Source organism: Balaenoptera ricei, chromosome 16 (assembly GCF_028023285.1).
Source record: "Balaenoptera ricei isolate mBalRic1 chromosome 16, mBalRic1.hap2, whole genome shotgun sequence".
NCBI lineage: Eukaryota > Metazoa > Chordata > Mammalia > Artiodactyla > Balaenopteridae > Balaenoptera > Balaenoptera ricei.
This window is the reverse complement of record NC_082654.1, coordinates 110273827-110299223: the sequence shown is the minus strand read 5'-3', so window position 1 is coordinate 110299223 and position 25397 is coordinate 110273827. Positions and strand designations below refer to the sequence as shown.

Genomic DNA, 25397 nt, shown 5'->3' with positions numbered 1-25397 from the left:
CATTCAGGAATAAAGGTGACAAACAGATGTAGATAAAAAACAAAATAAACAAAATAAAAGAAAAAGGTGGGGCTTCCCTGGTGGTGCAGTGGTTGAGAATCTGCCTGCCAATGCAGGGGACACAGGTTCGAGCCCTGGTCTGGGAAGATCCCACATGCCACGGAGCAACTAGGCCCGTGAGCCACAACTACTGAGCCTGCGTGTCTGGAGCCTGTGCTCCGCAGCAAGAGAGGCCACGACAGTGAGAGGCCCGTGCACCGCGATGAAGAGTGGCCCCCGCTTGCCGCAACTAGAGAAAGCCCTCGCACAGAAACGAAGACCTAACACAGCCATAAATAATAAAAATATAATAGAAAAAAAAATTCAGGAGAAATTAAAGATAACACCACAGACAACACCATTTATAAAAAAATAAAGAAAAAGGTTATAGTGAAACTTTTCTGTTTTCGCATCATAGTTTCAGCAGGAAAATCCATTTTGGCTGAGTTATTTTTTGAACAGAGAGCAGACTGAAAAGGAAGAAATAAAACTGTTCCTCTTTGGAGATGATATGAATGTCTATGTAGAAAATCCCAAGGAATATTCAAATAAAATTCCTAAAACTAATAAGTGAATTCCATTAACTTGCAGGATACGAAATCAACGTACAAAAATCAATCACATTTCTACTATTAACAATAAACATTTGAAACCAAAACTAAAATATAATACCATTTACAATCATTCTAAAGAAAAGGAAATACTTAACTATAAGTTGAACAAAATATGTACAGAACCTGTATGCTGAAGATTACAAAGAGCTGATGAAGAAATCAAAGCAGACCTAAATAAATTAATAGACATACAGTGCTCATGGGCTGGAAGACTCAACATAATAATGATGTCAATTCTCCCTAAATTGATCTACAGGGTTAATGCAGTTTCTATCAAAATCACAGTAAGGTTTTTTGTAGACACAGACAAGCTTATTCTTAAATTTATATGGAAAGGCACAGGACCCAGAATAGCTAAACAATCATTTTGAAAAAGAAGAATAAATGGTGAGGCATCACTTTACCTGATATTAACGTCTACTGTACATCAGTGGGGTATTAGTGGACAGATGGACACATAGATCAATAAAACAGAACAGAGCACAAACATGCCCAACTGATTTTCCACAAAGGTGCAAAAGCAATTCAATAAAGGGATGATAGATTTTTCATCTGGAGCAACTGGATATCCATAGGCAAAAAAATGAACCTCCCCTACTATATATAAAATAGATAAACAACAAGGACCCACTGTGTAGCTCAGGGAACTCTACTCAATACTCTGTAATAAGCTATATGGGTAAAGAATCTGAAAAAGAATGAATATATGTATATGTATAACTGAATCACTTTGTTGCACACCTGAAACTAACACAACATTGTAAATCAACTAGACTCCAATAAAATTTTTTTAAAAATCCAATCATACCTCTGATCTACTTGAAGACAATCAGTGACTACTATATACTGACATTTTTGTTCCCCCAAAATGCAAATGTTGAAGCCTAATCCCCGATATGATGGTATTTGGAGGTGTGGCTTCGGGGACGTGATTATATCATGAGGGTGAACCCAGAGAGTTCTCTTGCCTCTTCCTTCATGTAAGGACAAAGTGAACCCTTACCAGACACCAAATCTTCAGGTGCTTTGATCCTGAACTTCCCAGCCTCCAGAATTGTGACAAATAAATTCTTGTTGTTTATTTAAACAAACAAACAAACAAACAAGAACAACCCTCAACCTTAACCTCACACCCGAGGCAAAAATTGACCCCAAATGAATCATGAACTTAAATGTAAAGCATAAATCTTTAACACTTCTAGAAAAAAAACACAGAAAAATATTTTTGAGGGCTAAGGCTAGGCAAAGAGTTCTTAGATTTGATACCAAAAGCATGGTCTATGAAAAGAAAACTTGATATGTTGGACCTCAAATAAATGAGTGGCTTAAACAGAAAAGATTTCTCTAACATGAAAGTGTTGTGGACGGGTTAGCGGTCCAAGATTGGTCCAGCAGCTCCATGTTCATCAGGAACCTAGTCTCTCTGCTCCGTTCTCTTGGCAAATGATTTCCATCTGCAAGGTGGAGAGATGGCCCATGGAATTCCTGCCATTAGGTCTGAGCTCTAGATGGCAATAGAGGGAAAACAGAGGAAGACAAAATGTTCCCCATCCCATTCAAATCAGCTTCCTTTAAGCGGCCTCCTGCAAAGTCACACAAAACACTTCTGCTTATATCTCATTGGTCAGAACTTAGTTACTTGGCTACACTCAGCAAGTGAAGCTAGGAAATAGGGTCTTCTACCTCTGATGTCTGTATCAGTAAGGTACTTGTAGTTTATTACTGGAACCCCCAAATGATGAATGGCTCAAACATGATATAAGTTTATTTCTCACTCACAGAAAGTCCAAAATGATGTTCTTGATTGGCAGGTGGTTCTCCCCCAAGCAGTGATTGAGGGACCTAAGTTTCTTCTGTCTTGTGCCTCTGTCATTTTCAACACCTGTCTGCCAAGATCTTCTTACTTGTCTGCATCAAGCTGTAGAAGGGGAAAGAGCATGGAGAACTGGCAAGGGAAATTTCTGAGGGCCAGAACCGGAAGTGACACACACCACTTCCACTCACTAACAATACAAGCAACATGGCTGTGTATAAATAACTGCCAGGGAGGCTGGAAAGTGGTGCCCAAGAAGGCATGGGTTGGTGACCAGTGACTAGTGCAATGAGCCCAGCTAAAAATGACAGTTCTGTTACCAAGAAAGAAAAGAGGATGGACATTGGGAGGCAGGTAGCAGTTTCTGTCATTGCAGAAACTGTCATTGCAGGAACCAAGGAGACCGGTTGCATTGAAGGGCTCGTAGCAAATACTGATCATCTTCTAGCAATGAGATGCCATGCTCTAGAACCCCAAGCTGACATAGTCCTACCACAGATTTTGCTTTGGGATGCCTCGCCACAAATATCTCAAGGAGTTCTCAGCCCAAAAAATGTTCTTAAAATTAAATTACTATATTGCAATTAAGCAATTTAATTTTAATTTATTATTTTATTTTCTTAATGTTATAGAAGGCTTTTTAATGGTCTAGATGTGCTCCATAATCTGATGTTAAGGCTTTATAGAAACTCAACCAGATTGGAGTATATAGAAAACAACAGAGAAACATACTAGTAGTGACTTAACATTACCGCAAACACAACTGAAGAGTTCCTGGTTGTGAACATAAAATGTGTTCATTCTGAGATACTACTTTTGTGTTCCCAATTTCTGTTTCCATTGTACGTTTATTAATTTCTTTGTTTTTAATCTTGAGTTTTGTTCAATTTATAGAATATACTACTTTGCAAGAGAGAAAAAATGGATGAATCCACATGTGAGCTCAATGCTTACAACTATTATATATACATATATATATAAATATATAGATATATATACATCACCAAATAACCAACATCTGGGAGATTCTAGAAGGGTTTAGTCGTTCTGATATAAATGCAGAGATCTGAAAGGATCATTAAAAATATGAAGGGAGAGGGAATTCCCTGGCGGTCCAGTGGTTAAGACTCCACACTTCCAATGCAGCGGGTGTATCCCTGGTCAGGGAACTAAGATCCCACATGCCACATGGCACGGCCAAAAAAAAAAAAAAAAAAAGAAGGGAGAGAAAGACAAACATAATTGACACTGGGAAGAGAATGAGTAGATCTGAATATTTACAAATCAACCAAAAGTAGTATTAATTTAACAGAGAGGCTGAGGGCACCATTTTTGAGTACATCACACTTAGACTTAAATTCAAATTTAGCTACTTAAAAACTATGGAAACTTCACCAAGTCTCTTAATCTCTCTGAGTTTCAGTTTCCCCACCTATAAAAAAAGGATGATAATATCAACCTCATAGAGATAAGTGTGTACAAAGTGCCTAGCACAATCAGTGTCTGGGTCAGAGTACGGAAAGCCCTTGAAATACAGCAGTTATTATTAATCGTCAGTGGGTCAGCACCCCTAGCCCCACCTTGTGCTTGATGTTAGGTGCATCTGGGTGACTAAAAAGGTAGATCATCTGTGAAGATCATTGCTTTCACAAAACTCAGACAAATAGCACACACAACATAGCCAAGAAATCCCCTGCCACGTATATAACTAAGAGGAAATTCTAGGACACTGTTTACAAGCTCCCTGGGGGTTCAGAGGAAAGAGACCTGTGATCATGGGTGGACCTGGGGCTACGTGTATGGGGACGTGGCCTGAGCTTTGAAAGCTGAATTTGGCTGGGACAGGGGATATCTAACGTGACTGTGCCTGGGACACAGTATTCCCCTAAACTATGGAATGAACGGAAGTGTGTGAACAAAAGACAAAGACAGCAAACGCAGTTCGTGGGAGGGTGGAGAGAGTCCTTCACTGTTGCCTTTGGTGGGCATTGTTGCCAGAATGGAGAAGTCCATCTGAGCGGGGCCTTAAAACCTAGGGAAGCAGTTCGGGTTGGAGTCACATGTAGACGGTGAACAAAAGCAATGAAATGGATGAGGTCTCTGAGGGCTCAGCAGAAACAGAAAAAAACGAGAAACACAAAGTCTTGGGCAATGTATACATGAAAATATTCCAGGAATACCTATTATAAACTTATGAACCTGAACAAAATCAGTTGTCATTACTAGGGGGTGCATTATGACTTTCGTAATTCCTGGAAATGCTGTGGGCATTTTTGCCTTTGTGGGTCCCTTCCTCCATTACCAAAGAAAAACCATTAAAAAATTATATCCTACAACTGCAGTGGTACAAAGATAAATATAATCTAGACTGAATTAATTATTCTACATCCACTATTGTTATATTATTTTCTTCCTACTGATTTTAAAAGAAATTAAGATTATAGCACAGGGAACTCTACCCAATATTCTATAATAACCTATAAGGGAGAAGAATCTGGAAAAGAATGGATATATGTATATGTATAACTGAATCACTTTGCTGTACACCTGAAACTAACACAACATTGTAAATCAACTAGACTCCAGGGCGTCCCTGGTGGCGCAGTGGTTAAGAATCCGCCTGCCAATGCAGGGGACGCGGGTTGGAGCCCTGGTCCGGGAAGATCCCACGTGCCACGGAGTAACTAAGCCCGTGCGCCACAACTACTGAGCCTGCGCTCTAGAGCCCAAGAGCCACAACTACTGAGCCCGTGTGCCATAACTACCGAAGCCCGTGCACCTAGAGCCCGTGCTCCACAACAAGAGAAGCCACCGCAATGAGAAGCCCGCGCACCACAATGAAGAGTAACCCCCGCTCGCCACAACTGGAGAAAGCCCATGCACAGCAACGAAGACCCAATGCAGCCAAAAATAAATAAATTAATTAATTAAAAAAAAATAATAACCAACTAGACTCCAATATAAAATAAAAAATTGAATTAAAAAAAGAAATTAAAATTAAAATATTTTCGTGGGTCCCTAAAAGTGTCACGAACCCTATTGTGCCTAATGGTGTGAATAATCCAAAATAATAATTTTTAAAAAATCATGCACAGTTGACTTCAGAAAATGTGTGTGTGGCTTTAAGGGGAGGTTGGCCTCATTTTTTTTTTTTTTTAAGTTATAAGCTATTATTTCAATTAACCTTGATTCTCATAGGTACATAGCCTTTTTTCCATTGAAATCGCCCTGCACGAAATTGTGTGGCTGCAGGGATTCAGGGTGAGGTTGAACCAATAGTTACCATACTTTACCGTGTTTGAGACAGAAACTTTATTTTGTAAATGCATATTCTGGGGTTCTTCCTCTCAGAGAATGTGATTTCCTTGTTAATAGGCATCTTGTACATCCCAAGAGCAGTTGTTTTCAGAAGAGTTGTGTGTGGTTTTGGTGTTTGGGGGCTTAATTCTTAAGACTGTTTTCCGAATAAAGTAAAATTTAGACCTTAAAAATGTCCCCCATCAAAAAAAAAAAAAAAATTGGAAACTTGAAAAGTGTTCAGTTTAACTATGAAGAATTTCAAGTCTCAAATGAAGAAAAGGATGGATAACAAGTCGGGTGATCTTAAAGGGTTTACTTCACTGTAGCAGAGATTCCAGGAAGAGCAGCAAGGGCTCCGACACAAAGGGACAGAGATGAGGAAGTACCTGAATGTGGCAGTTCAAGGCAGTGCTACCACGTTTATTGAACATCTACTGTGTGCTGAGTACTGAAACCTCCGGCCTGGAGGAAAGTGGTTGGTGGGGAGTGAGCAGAGAACAGATAGAACACACATGCATGGGGACTTCTTAAGTTCTTAACTTCTTTAAGTTCAGCAGGTCCAGGATATGACTTTAAGAGCCAAAAGTGAGAAGAAAATTCAAGGAGAGATAGTGGTAGATGACTCAGAATGGATTAGAGATAAGAGTTTCTTAGAGATGGTCAAAATGAGGTCATTGGCAGCTTGGGTGATAACTGCTTCCTGGAGTGGTGGGTGTGGAGTGGCGCTGAGTAGCAGCGGTCGTTCCTCAAGTAAGATCCTGAAGTCACAGGAGGCAGAAGGAGGAGGAAGGAGGTAGAGAACTGGTTGGTTTTAGAACAAGCGCCTGCCTCAGCCTAGTCTGGAAATACCTGGCATGACAAAAGCCAGTGCTGATGGGGTTGTGCTGTGTGGCTGAGACTATTCAAGGTACTTTTCATGTCATTTAATCCTCCTATCAACCTCTGCAGAAAGTACTGTTCTTATACCCATTTCGCAGGTAAGGAAATTGAGGCACAGAAAGTTTAAGTAACTTGCCTAGGATCACACAGCTGGTAAAAGTGGCAGAACCGGAACGAGAGCCCTGGCCCTCTGCCTCCAGGCCCCGCACTCCTAACCGCTGGGTGATATTTACCCATACCGAGTGGTCTCTGGACATATCAGTAAATCTCACATTCATTTGTCACTTGGTTTTGTTGTTGTTGCCATTATATCAATTTACAGAAGCAAGCGAAGTACAGAAAAGCAATTTGCCTGTGTTCACATAGTAATATGGCAACAGAGAGAGAACTGGCACCCACCGCGAAGCATGAGTTATTCTCCCATGACTTAAACCTCAGAGTGGCTGGAGACAGGGATCTGGAGTTCTTAGCATTGTGTGAAACGGAGCCACGCAGCCAAGGGGAAGCTGGGACTCTGCATCCGTTAAAAAGAACAAACATTTAGCTAGTCTCCAGCGCATACCTATCTCGGCATTCCCGATGCCCCGCGAAGAGGAAAGCTTGACTTGAGAAGAAATGACTTTGTTTTCTCTCTCTGGATATTTAGAAAATGCTGGAGTTTCAAAGCTTTTCCCCATTAGGCCCAGGTAGTCTCCCCTCCTTTTTCGAGATGGATGGAAAGCTCATTCTGAACCAATAACGTACTACCTAACATTATTTTTAAAGTATATATTTTAATAACATACTAATAATATATAATAATTATATATAATAATATAGTAATATACTAATAATGTATGCATATATATTCTATATACATATGTATACATATATATATACACACACACACAAACACATTGGGCATCTTGGTTTTTGCTTTGAGTTCCTAAGAGGAAAAACACAACCTAAGCATAAAGGGCTGTAATTTCCTTCTTTTTTATTCTAAGTTAATGACATTGCTTTATCAGCTTGGAGTGTGTGTAACTGACCTATTGGCCTTTCTGTGTCCGTTAATGAGAATACGTGCTTTGGAAATGTGTGTACATGGACAAAGAGGAAACTGGAAGGGTAATTGTCATAATGATTGGGTAATAAAATTAGGCCCTGATTTTTGTGACTACAGTCATTGCTGCTTCTACAATTGCCGCAGCATAAGGAAAATGGTGGTGAAACATCCATCACAGAAGTTGAAAGGAGACAGTTATTATCTGTCGAAGAAAAATCGTGGTGTCAGCTTTGGCTACGTTATGGATGCCACAGTTGAGGATTAAAAGAGGTATACATGTCTACCTTTCCCATACCATCTGTGGGCATCTTTAAAAAGTACGTGTTGGTTGCATTTTTTAAGACCTAATACTATGTAAGTATTCTAGAGGAACTTACTATTTTTTTTTTTACAATCCTGTAAATTACAGACTTTATGAAGTGTTTTTCTTTTTTAAATAATTCTGAATGATCACCTCCTAATGTATCTCTTCTAAGGGATACAGCATTCCATATAGAATGTTTTTAAAGCTCAGTAACAGACATGAATGGTTATTAGCAATAAGAGATGATTATTGTGGAGAATTAACATGGAAAATCAAGTATTCCTTTCCATTGTTTTGGAAATGACGTTGGGCAGGGAGGGACTGCTGTAAAACCTCAAGGCTGTGCCTTTACCTATCTCAGCTCCTCATGGGGTCTTGGTCTGAAACTCAGGCTGCCTGGGTTTGCTCCTTGAGGTTACTCTATGTCACTGCAGCTCAAAAATGCGCTGAGCTCATGTGCGGTTAAGATGAGAATTTACCACAGTCATTTTCCCTTCTGACCTACCTATTATAAAACAGTCTACGGTGATTTGCAAACTTTGTTTTCTTTCAGGAAGGCACAATGAGCTGCACATCTCCTGGGCTCCACTGGGATGGGGGGGAGCGGGCGTGGAATCCTGGCCTCAGAGGTGGGCTGTGAGGTGGTGCCGTCCTGCATGCACCATCCCAAGGGGCGGTCCAGGTACATTGGAGGCAGTCCTAGAAGTAAGAACATCCTTCATGCTTAGTAAGATCTTAGGTTATAATGGCTGCCTTGAGCCTCCAGACATTTTTTGCAAAGCTCCCGGTCCTGAAGCGCTCTTTCCGCCTCTGCTGCCATATGTTTTTCCAGCTGGACCTCTCTACCAGTCTTCCACTCTCCAGAAAGTTCTCATTCATTCAACCCAAGGGTAGCTCAGTGGCTTTTCTGAGGACAGCTGGAAGGGTCAGCAGGAGTCCTGGCCACAAGGAAACATCAAGCTACCTGAGCTTGTAGATGAAGGTCTCAAATTGGGCGTCTGTGCCCTCAGACGCTGCACTTTCCTTACTCAGTTTAAATTTGGAGAAATGTAAATAAACATATTCAAATATGTGAAACTGTATAAGAAAAACTTTCTTATTAGCATGCACTTTCTGTGATTCAGAGCTCCTCACCAAACCCAACAGCAGGGAAATTGAAGCAGTTTTTGCTGGAAGACTAGAATCCACCCGCTTATTTACTCTGATTAGCCAGTGACCTCCGGACCCTGTTTTCCATTGTTCATCTTTTATTCACCTGGGGCACTGGGGATGTTTTCGCTTTTCCAGATGCTGTTTTTCAGATTGGTTGATACAGTGTTTGGAGTTACAACTCTCTGATACCCTTTGGAGTTCGGGCCACCGGGCCAAGGTTCACTTTTCCTAATTCTAACCAAGTAGTTTGTTCTTTGTGATTCAGACTTGGTTGCTGCCACTGTTGGTTATTTTTCCTTCGAGTGAATTTAGAATTCAGTTCCTCATCCTCAAAAGCCCTAACTGGAAAGGAAACCGGTCACACATTCTCTGTGGCAAACTCTCCTTGGAAAACCCTCACGAGGAATTGGGCTGTATGTACAAAGCTCTTACTTTATTGACATATTTATATTTGGTTTACAGTAGAAACTGAGCCCACTTCCATATTTTAATAGTGTCCTCGTTACTTGCTAGTAAGTCTTCGACTACACTTCCCACTACCCCTCACCCCTAACTCATTGCCCCTTCTCTGCACTACCGTTTTTTCCAGCCAACCCTCTGCTGGTACTTGTGTACTATGAAATCTTTTCACACTACAAAATCTGCAGGGGCAAAAATGATGCCTTGGATAATGCAGAGAGTTCTTAGAACAACCCACACTAGCAGCAGAAAATCCAGAATTCTGACAATATTAGTCTGGGGAGACCAATTATATTCAGGGATCGCTATGAAACTGTGCAATCTGAATCAGTAAAGTATTTTTCAAAAGCAGGCAAGAGAAAGCAATATTATGAGGAAATCACTGATTTTCACTTTCTTTCTGGTTTGTTGGTTTCACGAAATGCTTAAACAAGAATATAATGACAATATTTCTAAACCGATTGTGTAACTGCTCTGAAGCTTAACAATATACCTCCCAACCCTCATGATAATAGAGGTGGCATATATCTGGTAGGTTACCCATTAAACGACTGTGACAGATCGTATTTCTGGTTAATTGTTAGTTCCTGATGACCTTAGGCTTTGCCTGTGTGTTTAATAACACCATCTGCTGTCTAGGGCAGCAACACTACCTTTTAACATGAGGATTACTGTTCTTACTTCGTAAACAAAAGTGCTCAATCGGAGGTGTTGAAGTTCTACCACAGAATTATTTAAATCATACTACCCATGGAAAGCTTAAAAAAAGAAACTGACTTTCTTGCCTATGCTAGCTCTATCGGCTTCACCTAAAATGTCATAATTTACATACCATAATAAAAGCGTAAAAAAGATTTACAGGTTGTTTTCTTGGTCTGCAAAACGAAGTATTTTAAAAGAGCTCTGACTCTGTTATGCCTGTCCTGTTTGTCTTTTTCCAGGCTAGTTTCTCACTGCATATCTCTGGGAAATGTCCCAATAAAACACACAATTAAAAAAGAATTCTCACAAAGTGGAATGAGATGACTTTTTTTTTTTTTAACTTTTTTTTTGGCCGTGTTGGGTCTTCGTTGCTGCGCGCAGGCTTTCTCTAGTTGCGGCGAGCGGGAGTTACTTTCCGTTGTGGCGCACGGGCTTAGTTGCTCTGTGGCATGTGGGATCTTCCAGGACCAGGACTTGAATCCGTGTCCCCTGCATTGGCAGGTGGATTCTTAACCACTGCGCCACCAGGGAAGTCCCTTTTTTTTTTTTTTTAACCATCGCCCAAGATCATGCCTCTCTGTGCTGGGGCATGTTGAGAATCCTGCTGGTGTTCAAGAAATAGGAAAACATCTAATACCATGCGGTCTATGGTAAGGCAAATATGGACGGGGTTTTCAGTGGGCTCCCTTTGTTTGGGACTCATACATAGTAGCGTCTGAGAAATGAACTCCTGGTGGTCAGAGTGAGGGGTGAGGAGGGGCAGAGCGTTTAATTTAACCAGGCCCATGCTGTACAGTATCTAATTTAGTGCAATTCTCCAATCCTTGAATCAGAACTGCCTAAAAATAGAGGCTCTAGGGAACGGGAGAACTGGCTTGCATCTAACTTGTACCTCCTGCCTGCGGAGGGGGGAAGCCGCACCTTTTTGAGGCAGGAGAAGGAAACCCCCCACTGACTTGGTCCATTCATTTATTTGCCCCTTAATCCATTCCCAGCCTTGGTCCAAAAAGGAACTGAGGGGAATGGAAATTACTGTTTAATTTTACTAGGGAAATGAGAGCTCCTTAAAGGTGAAAACTTTTTCACAGTCACTGTAATTTTTCATTCCTTAACATGGTAACACTTTTAGGAATCAGGAGTGAGTTTTGCAGAATAAAGCATTCCAGGTAGTGTGTGTCTGATTTTTGTACTGACTTTTGTTACGAACTGTGGCAACGCTCAGAGGATTGATCATTATAAGCCCAGCACTCACACAACCCACAACTTTTGCTAAAGTATGGATACTTCACAGAGTATGTTTTTGTTTTTTTTTAATTACTTGGAAGAGGAGAGGTTGGCCTGAACACTCACCACGTGAAAATAATCAAGAAGTCATCTGCCAACAGAAAACAACTTCAGAAGTACAGAATGTAGAATTCTGAGCCTAAACCACTTGACGGTATCCCAAAAAGGCATGTCCTGACATGTTTTCAGTGTAAGAGGGCTTCAGCATTCCAAGCTTTTAAAAGAATGTCTCCTGTTACAGCTAAAAGGGGCTGCTTATCCTTTTCCACACTCTGAATTCATGGAATCTGGAAGTCTGATTCTGGAGCACTCATTTTAAAATAAATCGAGTCATCTTTATATGAAAAGTAAAGAACTTGGTTTTTTTTCGTTTTTGAAGAATAGTTGAAATGAAAGAACATCTACACATACATGCTTCCCACCACCCCCATTTTTGAAATACATAGAACTGAAGAAACGTCATTAAGTTTTCATAATCATACCCAAAAAAACGAAAGTCATATAGAAAGTCACGAATGCAACATTTCACTATAGTTAACAAAGTCCCAACAAATTTCAAAACATCAGAATTCCTAGAACTTACTCTCACAGTATCCTTCATAAATTCAGTATATGGCCAGCAAAGAAGCCACACAGCTATTAATCAGTGGAATCCTGGGTGAGAACACAAAAAACCTCAAAACAAGTTTCCACATCCTGCTGACCTATTCAGCCAAATGCCTGTCAGTGTATTGAACTGTTTTTTTTTTTTCTTCTTCTTCTCTTTTCTTCAGCTGTGGCCCTCTTGAGTAATCTGAAAGGCCTGTGGATACTATATTGTCTTTGCCCATCATATATATATGTATGTGTGTGTATATATATATAAAATAAGGCAGTCTCTTGTGGAAAGAAATGTTTTCCATAAGCCTTGAGACACTTTAGTTGGGCATATTAATGCTGATACAGATGTTTTTGCCCTGGCTAACTTAAACTAAGTATAGACTGTGGTTTAGACACTCCTAGCCTGGGATCTGAGCCCAAACCAAGCAGCCATCATGTTCTCAGATGATGTGATGATCTGGTAGCCATTTAACCTCACAACTTTATTTGACGGCACAATGCTCCCAAATAATGGGCAGGCACTTGCAGTCATTTTTCTGCATTGTTTTATGGTCCCACATGTGTCAGAAGAACGCTGGGCTTGGGTTTACCATGTTCTCCTTGTTTCCATTACCCCCACCCACCATATGAAGGGTCAGAGCAGAAATGGCATCAAGTTCAACATGCCCTCTTCCGCTCAAGAAAGACATGGGCCCAGAGTGCCCCACTGATCCGCCTCAGGTCACATGCCAGCTGCGTGAAGAGAACCTATGGTCCCACAGCCATCTCCTGTACAGACATGTACATGTATGTAAAACAGAACCTGTGAAGGAAATAGAAATAGGAGGTAGCCCACCAGTGGGCTAAAGAAAGAACTGCAGTTTGGGAAACCTGAATTCTAGCTGTTGTTCTACTGTACATTTCTTTGTCTCAAGGCAAGTTCCTTACTGTGCTGGTACCTCAGTTTACCAAATTAATAAAGTAAACAGACACTGATGTCTTCTTAGTCATCGTTAAGAATAATGAATTGGGGGACTTCCCCGGCAGTCCAGTGGTTACGACTTCTTCGCCTTCCAATGCAGGGGGCGTGTGGGTTCAATCCCTGGTCGGGGAGCTAAGATCCCACATGCCTCGCGGCCAAAAAACCAAAACACAAAACAGAAGCAATACTGTAACAGATTCAATAAAGACTTTAAAAATGGTCCACATCAAAAAAAAGAGAATCTTAAAAAAAAAAAAAAGATGAATTGCTCTGCTAATGCAAATATAGGTAGATAGATAAGATAGATAGATAGACCGAAAGAATAAAAGCAGTCTGAAAAATGTTCACAATCTAGCTACTTCTTAAATGCTAAGAGATAAAAACTCCTAGGAAGTTCACATGTGTTAATTCCCAGGCATGTTTCAGAACCAACTTTATCACTCAGGAATTTGCTCGAAGACCTGAGGCTTGCTAACGAGCCCATCAAAGTTCATTTGTATTTGCATTTCAGCTGTCTGTGACAAGCTTTTTAGTAAACACACTATATTTAGGCAGTCACTTTAGGAAATCTATTTTTCTATTTCTGTCCACCAGTGGTCTTTTTCTAGGGCTCAAACCTAGGCTATCTGCTCCCATGTATTTGGTTTCCTTCTTCCCGGTATGAACTTCAATTCTGAGTGTGAATCTTAATTCTCTCCACGGTTTTGCACTCCCCTTGGCAAAGACGTAGTACCATGTGGGCCCAGGAACAGATGTGCCAATGCATACAGACATTCACTCCAATTAATAAATTACAGCCCACAATTAGTCTTTTAAACTTTCCTTCCTTTTTTCCTTCTGCAGGGAGTTCTCTGTATCTCCTTTGCACATAAAACTGACCAAAAAACAAAGTTTGGAGAAAAGTTTATTGTTACTGTTTGGATCTTTACATATCATTGGACTATCACCTATACACATAACTATTTTAAATGACATTACTTTGTGTGTGTTTGCTAAAGCACATTAGACCACAGCAAGTCAGTCACCAGCACAGATTATCGAAACCCCATTGGTAAAGGCCAAATTTTCCTGCTGACTGGCATTCTTTCGCAAAATATATTTGCACCTTGTCAAGAGAAAGTCAACCTAGTTCATATTGGCTAACGTCTATCTCATAAGAAATACAAACAATAACAGTGAAAGCTTATGTGAATAAATTATGATCATTGTGCTTCCTACAGCCCCTTCACAACGATGAAATTCTATGAAATATCTGACTCCATGGTTTTTTCTTTTCAGTGCCTTGTAGCCACAGTGTATTTACCTGCCTGAGTGCAAAGTAGCCAGAACTGGAGGCCTACAGTAGGAATTAAATGATTTCATGAGACTTTTCTCTTTGTTTGCAAGGAAATAGGGCATAAAGAATTGGAGGTACAGTATTCCAATTTGGTGAGTGACCAAACCATTTCCTCACTCAACTAAATCCCAGAACTGAATTTTTTATCCAAACACCTAAGATCAATTTTTAATCTACAGTTCATAAATTCTAAGTTTCACCAGTGCAAAATGGTTTGCCATTTAAGAAGTCCCCATACGAGGCATGGCGCGGTGGCATCTCTCAACTCTACCATATCCCTCTATCTGTTTTCTTTGGATCACCTGTCCTATGAACTATACTAGAATGTTCTTGTTTCCTATAAATACAGATATAGATAGGCAAATCTTAACACTCTTTTTGTTAACACTCACAAATGTTAACATTCTTCTTCTAGACCTCTAAACTGTGATCACGTTTTTTTAAAATGCAAAATGTAAACAGAATGTTCTAGACTATATTGTTAGACAAAAATACTCATACTTGGATTTCAGTTTGGTACTCACCTTTCATGTTACAATAGGCAAATCACTTAATCTTTCACTGTCTTAGGTTTTTAGCTTCTGAAAAAGGATGACAACAAAATTTATGCCCGAAACAACTTTTCTGAACGTCCATACAAAAGCAATAATAGACGCAAAGCTATCCCATCATGCTTGACTTTTAGAACTGTAACATCTTCTATTTTTTTCAGTTCCCTTACTACTGAATGTGCAGTAGGAAAGTTACCTTTTTAAGTAAGCAAGCTAATGAGAGAAAATTTACCATTTTATTTTTTTCAAACATTATCCGAGAGGTTAGTTCGTTATTTTGTCAGGGTCTTCCTACTGATATCGTTTAAAGGATTTTAGGGAGTGTCTTAAATATAAGTTAAACCCGCCTCCAGATATTATTCCAGAAAAGTGCATTTCATCATGCTCTTTCCAAAAAGTCAATAGGAGGGTTCTGGCATCAAATGGCTGTTGAATTCCTTCCAGTTCTCCTCCAAATTTCCTTGCAGACTGAGCGAGTGTGTGACCTCCATCTCTCCTTTGTCTGTATTTTTCACTTAGCTCTTTAAATTCTGACACAGTTAGTAGCTAACCTACCTCAAGGCCCCAAATTTTACTCTCAGTGGGCACCTGTACCTATGTTCACACATAGGCTGGGGACGAACAGCTTCTGTGTATGATATGTGGATGATTAAGAGCTCCTGCGATTTTATTTGGCCTGATTCTTAGACCCTCCACGGAGAGTTTATCTCCTCCACATGCAAAAGTCTTTTTAATATCTGAATGCTTTCTGCACACAGGGTGGGTAGGCTACAGGGAGAGGTCAAACAGAGGGAAAGTATTTCTAAAATAGCATATTTGCAATTTGAAAACCAGTAGGATTGTCTCGTAAAATGCTGTTGCTTAGAAGGAAGGCGCTCATATCTGTTCCAGAAGGTTCCTGTATGTCACGACTCTCCATAGTATGTGTGGATGTGTTCATACAAACAAATATGTTCAAATATGTATTTATAACTTTTTCAAAGTGGAAAGCCCTGAATATCACACATGCTCCTCCAGTCTTACTTACTCTTCCAGAAGTCTTACTTCTGGCCAAGTACAGGGAGTCTAGGATGGCAGCCACAGAAATCCGGATGACATGTGGCTGCATTTTTTTTCTCCTCCAAATATGCCAGGGTCAGAGTTTAAGAAGCTTCAGTATGGTTGCAACATCGTGCTATTAATAGAAACTGCACTCCGAAGAATGAAGGCTGTGATTCCGCATGTGGATATAGGGTGACGCGTAGGAACTCAGTAGTCCCTAGAAATACCACGTCCTGGACAGCACCCACCCACTGCTGGGGGCACGGGGTCGCAGCCCTCCCAGAGCTGCGTGTCCTTGGGGCAGAGTTCCATCAAGGTCCTCTGCTAAGAACCATTTCTTTACGCTGCCCTGTCGAATGGCAGTATGGGGCTGTGGTGTGTTAACAAGAGCATCTCGACTGGAGTCAGCTCGGGGGACCACATTCAGATTTTAGATGTTTAATGCTCACACAGGGGAAACCCATGTAAATCTCAGGGAGGGGGTCAGATTTGTTCCACCCATTGAGCTACTGCTTAGAACTGCTCCCTTTGGTTTACCTTCCAATCACTTCCCTTATGCCAGCTTTTGAGAATATCATACTGAACGGCTTTCCTTTTGCTTGTAAACTGAGATTTTCTTTTTTTTTTTTTTTTCAATCTTAAGAAATTCGAGCTGGAAAAGACTGTTGCTTCTTCTAGTCTCAGCAGGAGTGTTCCCCACAGAATATTTCTTAAGACAAATTGCAGCATTTCAGTGTTCTGGTTAAAAGCCAACTTCAATCCACTGCCCCACCAACACTTCACTTCACCGGGCATCTGCCTGCCTGTCCGTGTATGAACGTGTAGGAGCACACTGCAGCCAACGCGGTGACCTTGACTCGGAGTGGCAAAGAGGATCATAATTCCCTTTTGAGAGGACCCGGAGCCTTTTAAGCAAGAGGGCAGAGTCTACGTGACTAAAACATACCAACTTCCTCTTTCATAAGTCATCACATGATGAACTACAATTACAATTCCTGCCTTGTCTCTGCGAATTGCAGACGCATTGCCTCACCCTAGAAACCCTGCTCCTGTGTGCGGAGCAGGCGGCTCTAACTGCTGCAGCAGCCGCTTTGGAAGGGATCCAACTCCAGTCTGTGCCGGGAGGGAGGGCGGTGGGTGGGAGACGAAAACAAAGCTCTGTTTACTTAGCATACATCGATAAAGCTGCTTCGGAGCTACACGAAAGGCCAGGCAGCATGAAAGACTTTTGATACAATACAAGGAATTGCTGCTCCGGATCCAGGGCCAGCCTTAACCCCCTTGACCCCGGATCCTTTTATGGCAGAAGAAACCAGAACTAGAACAGCCTTTCCATTTTCTAGCGGGCATTTCGTTAGGGAAGTTACAACAACTGAGTTTCGACATTGAACTGGTAGTGTAAAATAAAAAGGAAATGCTCTTCACTTGGAGAAGAAAAGCTCTGCTCTACAAAAATCCTTACTTAGTACCTCTCGAGGCAGAATTTGGATCTCGGTGTTTCTATTTGGGAGGGAGCCATCGGCTTTCCCACGAGGGTATTACGGTGCCTGCTCGCAGGTAAATGAGTAAAACTAGGCCGTGGCTCTAACCCCGAGTTGTTTTCTTTTAATATTTCCATCCCTGCCTAGGGGGGCCATTTCTTGGGGGTGTTGAGATGGCTCATCTCTTGCAGCACCGAGACTGGGCCTCATCCCCTCTGGGCAGTGGCCTAGTAGGTGAAGTCACACGCTACAATGAGCGGCTCAGGGCCTCCAAGGAGAGTGACAGGTCCTGCGAGAGAGAGAGGCGCAACAGCAAGGACCAGGTGTGGCCAAATCCACTGGCACCAGCTGCTGGGGACCGGGGTCCCATTCTCCCAGCTAGGAGAGGGTGGGGCAGGATTGTAATTGCAGGGCAATATCCGGGAACAGATGGGGAGACCTCTAGGGCAGGCGCACCTTCTCTGGAAATCCCCATGAGAAGTCGTGCAGGCTTCGCCTGCAAAAACATTTTGGTGTGGCATTACATTTTCGAACAGGTTTTTTCATGTGCTTAAAGCAGCTCCCTCCGCTGTTTCTCTAGGAGTGTTCTTCCTCTTCCTTGTGGTTAATCCTTTGAGGCGCCCTAGCATTTTCAACAGCAGCAACTAGAAAGAAACGTCAGCAGGATTTTTTTCCTCTCTCTCCACCTACCAATCCAGTTGTAGGAAAGATAATATAATTAGTACCCTGTTCTTCCCACACTTAACCAGCTCTTTCCAGTCTCAGGGAGAGATGTGGGCCTGTTTTCCAACAAAGGAAGCTCCGGAGGCCGCCCTTCCAGAGCTGAAGTGTAAAAGTCCCAACTGAGAGTGACTAAGCTCGCGTCTATTAGTCAGTTAAGACTAACGACCAGCCAAAAGTGATTTACCATAACACACGCCAGCTCCTCCTCCCGATAAAAGTGTGAAACTCAAGTGCTCACTTCACTTGGGCACCGTGTACGGCTGCCAACGGTGACAGAGCTCGGCGGGCCTGGCCGGCTCCGCGGCCACACCTCGACTTCGCGCCAGGCGGCTCTGCACCCACCCAAGCCCAGCCTGGGCTGCGCGGTGGGCGCGAGGCCGCCCCTGCCCCACCGCCGGGCCGAGGAAGCCCGCGAACAGCCGGGCCCCGCGCCCCCCGCCGGCCGGCCAGCGGCTCAGCCCCACGGCGGGCGGGGACCGCACCGCGGCTCGTGCCCGCGCCCCGCGCCGCCTCGAGTCCGAGGTTGGCCCTGGGGGCGGGGCCCGGAGCCCCAGAGTCGCGGGCGGGGGGGCGGAGCCTGCGCGGTGACGCGGACGCGCGGGCCGCTGACCCTGGATCCCTGGAATGTGCATTCGTTCAATGGGGCCGCCAGTGCCAGCGGCGCCGAGTCACGTCCGCGCGGAGCGTGCGCACTCGGAGACGGCGGCGCACGCGGCCCGCGGCCCCGCGCCCACGTCACGCGCCCGCCGCGCGGACCTGAGCCGGGCAGCAGGGTGGGCCGAAGACCGAGGGGACGACTCCGTGTTTGCGAGGGCCCCATCGCGCGGCGTTCCCGCTGCCGCTCCCTCCCGGAAGGGCTCCGGGAAACGGCGGGCGGACGTGGTCCTAGTCTTGCGAGCACACACCTTCCTCTTAGGAAAACTTCAGGGGACCGGCGGCGCCTGTGTCCTTCCCAAGACACATGCGAGTGTAAAAGCACTTACCGAAGAGTTCAAATAAATAAAGCTCTGTACAAAATGTGAACCACGCTTGATTTAAAAGCCCCTATGCGCGAGAGATTACGGACAAAACCAAGTTACAAAGTGACCTGTTTTTCAAAACATGAGTTTTAGCACGGTTTGTCCCAAACGGACCTGAAAGGGGGGGGGGGGGGAACTCGGCCCGAGGAGTCGAGGTAGCCAGCGGGTGGAGGAAGGCAAGCCGTGCCAGCCACGCGTTCACGTCGGGGACACGGGCCGCGGCGCTGCCGGGCGGGCAGGCGGGCGCCGCAGAACCGGCTCTCCCGGCAGCGCTCCATCTCCGGCGGGGGGAGGGGGAGGGCGCGGGGGAGGGCGGGCGCGCGCGCGAGGGGAGGGGGCCCGCGCAGGCGCCTTGCGAGGCTGTCGAAGAATCAAGTCTGTAGAAGTGGAGCGGCCGCGGCGGCAGCAGCAGCAGCGACGGCGGCGGCGGAGCTGAGGCGGGTTGGGCGCTGACGCGGGCGCTGGAGAGCGGCGACGCCAGGAGCTGTGAGAGAGCAGCGGAGCGACCCGTGGCCCGCGCCGCGCCCGAGCTCCGCGCCGCCCGGCCGCCGCCGCCACCCCGGCGCGGCATGCCCCGCCGCTCGGGCTGAGCCTGCCCCGGCGGCCGCCCCCCGCCCCCCGCCCCCCCGGCCTCCCCGCCCCCCGCCCCACACTTCGAGCCGGCCGCCGCCGCGACCTGCTGCGCTCCCCCGCGCCCGCGCGGCCCGTCTTTGCCCCGGTCTGGAGGCCCGCCGCGGCCCCGGCCGAGCCCCAGCCGCCGCGCCCGCCGCGCCGCGCCGCCCCGCCGTCCGCCCGCGCCCGCGCAGGCCGGGGGGACGTGCTGCCGCGGCTGCAACCCCTCGCCCCGCGCCCGCCGCCCCTCGTGCACCGGGGGCGCTGCGCGGGCGCCGAGCCTTCGCGGGCTTTGCCGCCGCCGCCTCTGCGGCCGCCGCCGCTGGTGGGAGAGACGCGGGGTTGGGGGGGGAGGAGGGCGCGCGTGGTGCCGGCGGGGAGCGGCGGCGCCCCCCCCTCCTCCTCCTCCGCCTCCTCCTTCTCCGGCGCCGCGGGCTCCTCGGACATGGCCGCGGCGGTGGCGGTGGCGGCCGCGTCCCGGCGGCAGTCGTGCTACCTGTGTGACTTGCCCCGCATGCCCTGGGCCATGATCTGGGACTTCACCGAGCCCGTGTGCCGTGGCTGCGTCAACTACGAGGGCGCCGACCGCGTCGAGTTCGTCATCGAGACGGCGCGGCAGCTCAAGCGGGCGCACGGCTGCTTCCCGGAGGGCCGCTCCCCGCCCGGCGCCGCGGCTCCGGCCGCCGCCAAGCCGCCGCCGCTCTCGGCCAAGGATCTCCTTCTGCAGCAGCAACAGCCGCCGCCGCTCGGCCACGGCGGTCCCGAGGCCGCCCCGCGCGCCCCGCAGGCCCTGGAGCGCTACCCCCTGGCGGCCGCCGCGGCCGAGCGGCCTCCGCGCCTGGGCTCTGATTTCGGCGGCAGCCGCCCGGCCGCGAGCCTGGCCCAGCCGCCGACGCCGCAGCCGCCGCCCGTGAACGGCATCCTGGTGCCCAACGGCTTCTCCAAGCTGGAGGAGCCGCCCGAGCTGAACCGCCAGAGCCCGAACCCGCGGCGCGGCCACGCCGTGCCGCCCACCCTGGTGCCGCTCATGAACGGCTCGGCCACGCCGCTGCCCGCCGCGCTCGGCCTGGGCGGCCGCGCCGCCGCCTCGCTGGCCGCCGTGTCCGGGGCCGCGGCCGCCGGCCTGGGCTCGGCGCAGCCCGCCGAACTGGGCGCCCACAAGCGGCCGGCGTCCGTGTCGAGCGGCGCGGCCGCGGAGCATGAGCAGCGCGAGGCGGCGGCCAAGGAGAAGCAGCCGCCGGCGGGCTCGCACCGCGGCCCGGCCGACAGTCTGTCCTCGGGGGCCGGGGCGGCCGAGCTGGGCACCGAGGGCGCGGGCAAAGGCCGCGGGCCCGGCGAGCAGGACTGGGTCAACCGGCCCAAGACCGTGCGAGACACGCTGCTGGCGCTGCACCAGCACGGCCACTCGGGGCCCTTCGAGAGCAAGTTTAAGAAGGAGCCGGCCCTGACTGCAGGCAGGTTGTTGGGTTTCGAGGCCAACGGGGCCAACGGGTCTAAAGCAGGTAGGGGCGGCTGTGGAGCGAGGGGATCTAGGGGCGAGCCGGGGACGGAGAGCCGAGGAGGGGTGCTCTTCCCATTCGCCGTTCTCCCCCGGCCCAGAAACAACAAACACCCAACTTCCTGATCTGCCCGAGGCGGAACCAGTGCTTAGTGGCAACGTGTTCCTGTGCTGAAGCAGCATAACAGAGATGAGTCAGACGGGCTGATAGGCAGCGACACAGGGCTTTCCTTTCCCAGCACATTCCTGGCTGCGAGCAGGAGGGCACCAGTCACCTTTTAACCTGTGTGTGCGTGGCGCGGGGGGGACGTTAACCGTCAGGTGCACAGTGCAGTCTGGGGACAGGCAGGCCTATGGGAAAACAGGCAGCGCTGTCGGGGCCATTTTCTGTGGCTTTTTTTTTTTTTTTTTTTTTTTTTTTTTAATTGCTAGGCTGCTCTAGAGTCCCGTCCGTCTAAGTGGTTTAAGTTGCACGTGCTCTTGAAACTCCCGTGAGTTTTTATGGGCCAGCTTTTAGAGAAGATAAATTCTTCGGGGAGTTTTGTTATGTGTTAGAAAAAAAAAAGATTGTTTTCAGCGCACGTTCATTTACGTCCCTTTTTTCCCCTCTTATGTCTTTGTTCTTCCAGTTGCAAGAACAGCAAGGAAAAGGAAGCCTTCTCCAGAACCAGAAGGTGAAGTCGGGCCGCCTAAGATCAATGGAGAGGCACAGCCGTGGCTGTCCACGTCCACAGAAGGGCTCAAGATCCCCATTACTCCTACATCCTCTTTTGTGTCTCCGCCGCCCCCCACTGCCTCACCTCATTCCAACCGGACCACACCGCCTGAAGCGGCCCAGAACGGCCAGTCCCCCATGGCAGCCCTAATCTTGGTAGCAGACAATGCGGGGGGCAGTCATGCCTCGAAAGATGCCAGCCAGGTGCACTCCACCACCAGGAGGAACAGCGGGAGCCCACCCTCTCCGTCCTCTGTGAACCAAAGAAGGCTGGGCCCCCGAGAGGTGGGCGGCCAGGGGGCAGGCAGCACAGGAGGACTGGAGCCCGTGCACCCCGCCAGCCTCCCGGACTCCTCGCTGGCGGCCAGCGCCCCGCTGTGCTGCACCCTCTGCCACGAGCGGCTGGAGGACACCCACTTCGTGCAGTGCCCGTCCGTCCCCTCGCACAAGTTCTGCTTCCCTTGCTCCAGACAAAGCATCAAACAGCAGGGAGCCAGTGGAGAGGTCTATTGTCCCAGTGGGGAAAAATGCCCCCTTGTGGGCTCCAATGTCCCCTGGGCCTTCATGCAAGGGGAGATTGCAACCATCCTTGCTGGAGATGTGAAAGTGAAAAAAGAGAGAGACTCGTGACTTTCCGGTTTCAGAAAAACCCAATGATTACCCTTAACTAAAACTGCTTGAATTGTGTATATATCTCCACATATATATATATCCAAGACAAGGGAAATGTAGACTTCATAAACATGGCTGTATAATTTTGATTTTTTTGAATACATTGTGTTTCTATTTTTTTTTTCTTTCTGACGACAAAAGGTATGTACTTATAAAAGCATTTTTTTCTTTTGTTAACGTTATTAGCATATCTTTGTGCTTTATTATCCTGGTGAAAGTTACCGTTCAATGTAGGCTGTGACTTGCGCTGCTTTTTTAGAGCACTTGGCAAATCAGAAACGCTTTTAGCTGTATTTGTATGCACTTATTTTAAAAAGAAAAAAAAAAAGCCAAATACATTTTCTGACGTTGTAAGATTGCCTTACTGTCTGTTATTCCTTATTGCTGGCCCCTTTCTCAGGCTGGAGGCCAAGTGGTGGAGACGGAAAGGAAATGAGCGAAAGGGGCACTGTTGTGAAGTGGGCATGCCACTGGGAAATGTCACCGAGTTTCTCCCCAAACGTTGTCCTTTGAGAGTAACAGGAAATCGATTTTGAATCTTTCTCGATTTTGGATTTTGTTCTTAAAGTTCAGTTGTTGGGCTGTTGAAGACTGCCTGAGAGTTGCTGCTGAGAGATTTTCAGGACTGGGCGGGGGTGGGCGGGGGGCGATATTTTTTTTGTGTGTTAAGGCAAAGTTGACCACTGTTCACGGCCCATGTGATCAGTTGTAAGATGACCATGCTGCATGCTAGTCGGTTGCATAATACACAATCCAGTGACTCGAGGCAGTGATAACGGCTGGTGGTGAGGACAAGATGGCACTGCCATCTTTGCGTGGAGCCTGGCTCTGCAGCGCCACTTGATCTTTCGAAACACCCTGGAGCGCTCTGTCTGTCGTTGGCCGTGGTCGTTTTCCTTTGAAGAGAGTCGAAAGAGAAGTCCAGGTGAACTTGGAGGTTGTGGGATTGGTTTCGTTTCTGTTCTGTGTTTTGTTGTTTTATCATTTACCTGTAGCCCCGTTGCTGTTGATATGATCACCTACACCCTGTTTGTAGGGAGCGCTAAATACAGTATGGTACAATGGCAGTAACAGCGCAGAGCGCTGCCAGGACTGCCCGTGGGCATATCAGTGACAGCCCGCATGGGGGTGGAGGAAACCTGTAATTTCCTTATTACATGTGTTTGAAATACCAAGTGAATAATACTGTTCTTCTGGACAAAAATGATAAACTAGTGAAACTTAAAGAAAGGGTTTTACATAATAGACAGGCCCCACCTCTCAAACTATTTTTAGAAACGTTTTGTAAACTAATTTCTTTTGATTACTATTTTGCATCAGTAAAATGAGTTTTTTTAAACCAATAAATCATCAGTTATTAGAAATAGTTGTCTCACAGTGATACTGGTTTTTCTTCTGTGCTGTTATGATTTAACATTGACAGGAACACTACTCTAAATCCTTTCATGTTCAGGGGTTTGTAACTTGGCCCTCTAATTAGGCTGGTTCATGGCTTCCAGGTCTGCTACAATTTCTGTGTATTGTTCCCAACCGAGCTTTTCTTTTAATTTGAAAATATAGATTGTTACCCCACTTTGGATCCTTCTTCAGTTATGTTTTTGTCTTTCATTTTTAAATTGCTCAAATATTTTTTAATGGTCGGGTTATTAACACTTGAAAATCAGATACTGCACCAAATACAGTATTTTTTTCATGGTGTTTTTAATGAGCGCACCTATTAAGGCTGTGCAAATTCATGTTACCCGTCATTGTTACATTGCAAACAGACTTGCATGATTAACCAGTTTGTTGTTACACTTTTTTTTTTTTAATTGGAGTATCTATGACTCAGAGCAGACCGGTTTCTCTTATGTAAATGCACACATGCAGAAACACAGTCAATTTTACATGCCCATAAAGACATTTGTAAAGAATTCAACTTACTATGGTCTGTTGTATAAATGCATATCTAGGCACTTTATTATAAACTGGAATTTGACCTCATAGATGTTACAAGTTGATCAGTCATTTGACCTAATTTGTGGTAGCTATCTGTATGTTTTGCATTCTCAATACAGATAAGCTTTCCAAAAAGATTAGTAAAGAACCATCCTGCCATTTTGAATAAGTCTGTCCAGCTGTGGAAAAGACAACCTATGGTATCTCTGTGCTGCTGTTCAAGAGGGAGAATTTGAACAGCTTTAAAGGGCTGTGTGTTGAGTTTACTCCTATTAAAAAAATAAGAGTCCGACTGGCCCTTGGGTGGCCTTCGTTAGAAGGCTTGCAGCTGGAAAGTGTTGATATGGGTTATATCTCTGGCATTCTCGTAAGTTAAAAAGTTAACACTGGGACATGGGTTTGATCCTTTGTTGTACCTGATCACAGTGCAGAGATTCTCCACAGCTGGATAAAGATGTCCGAAAGCTACTTACTGTACATGGGCAGTATCAGATTTCAAATCCTAATATTTCAGCTGTGCTTTTAATACTCAAAATATTAGGGGATGGGGTGTTGAAGCTTTCACTTTTTTGCTTTAACAATTTATAGAATTTAACAGATGTACTGTCTTTCATGTGGCCTCACATTAAAAGTTATGAGAAACGTACACATGGTTTACA

The 25397-nt window shown here is 45.9% G+C and overlaps 1 protein-coding gene across 2 annotated transcripts; it reads left to right on the top strand.

Annotated features, from left to right (window-relative positions):
- Window positions 1-20145: 20145 nt before the first annotated feature.
- IRF2BP2 (interferon regulatory factor 2 binding protein 2) lies at window positions 20146-24164 on the top strand. Of its 2 annotated transcripts, none has more exons than XM_059899860.1 (2): window positions 20146-21369; window positions 22043-24164. In XM_059899860.1, exons 1-2 carry the CDS (start codon window positions 20361-20363, stop codon window positions 22756-22758), a joined length of 1725 nt encoding a protein of 574 aa, XP_059755843.1. In that variant the 5' UTR covers window positions 20146-20360; the 3' UTR covers window positions 22759-24164. The 2 variants fall into 2 exon arrangements, with proteins under 2 accessions (XP_059755843.1, XP_059755842.1); XM_059899859.1 differs by having other exon boundaries at window positions 20146-21417.
- The last annotated feature ends 1233 nt before the right edge of the window (window positions 24165-25397 follow it).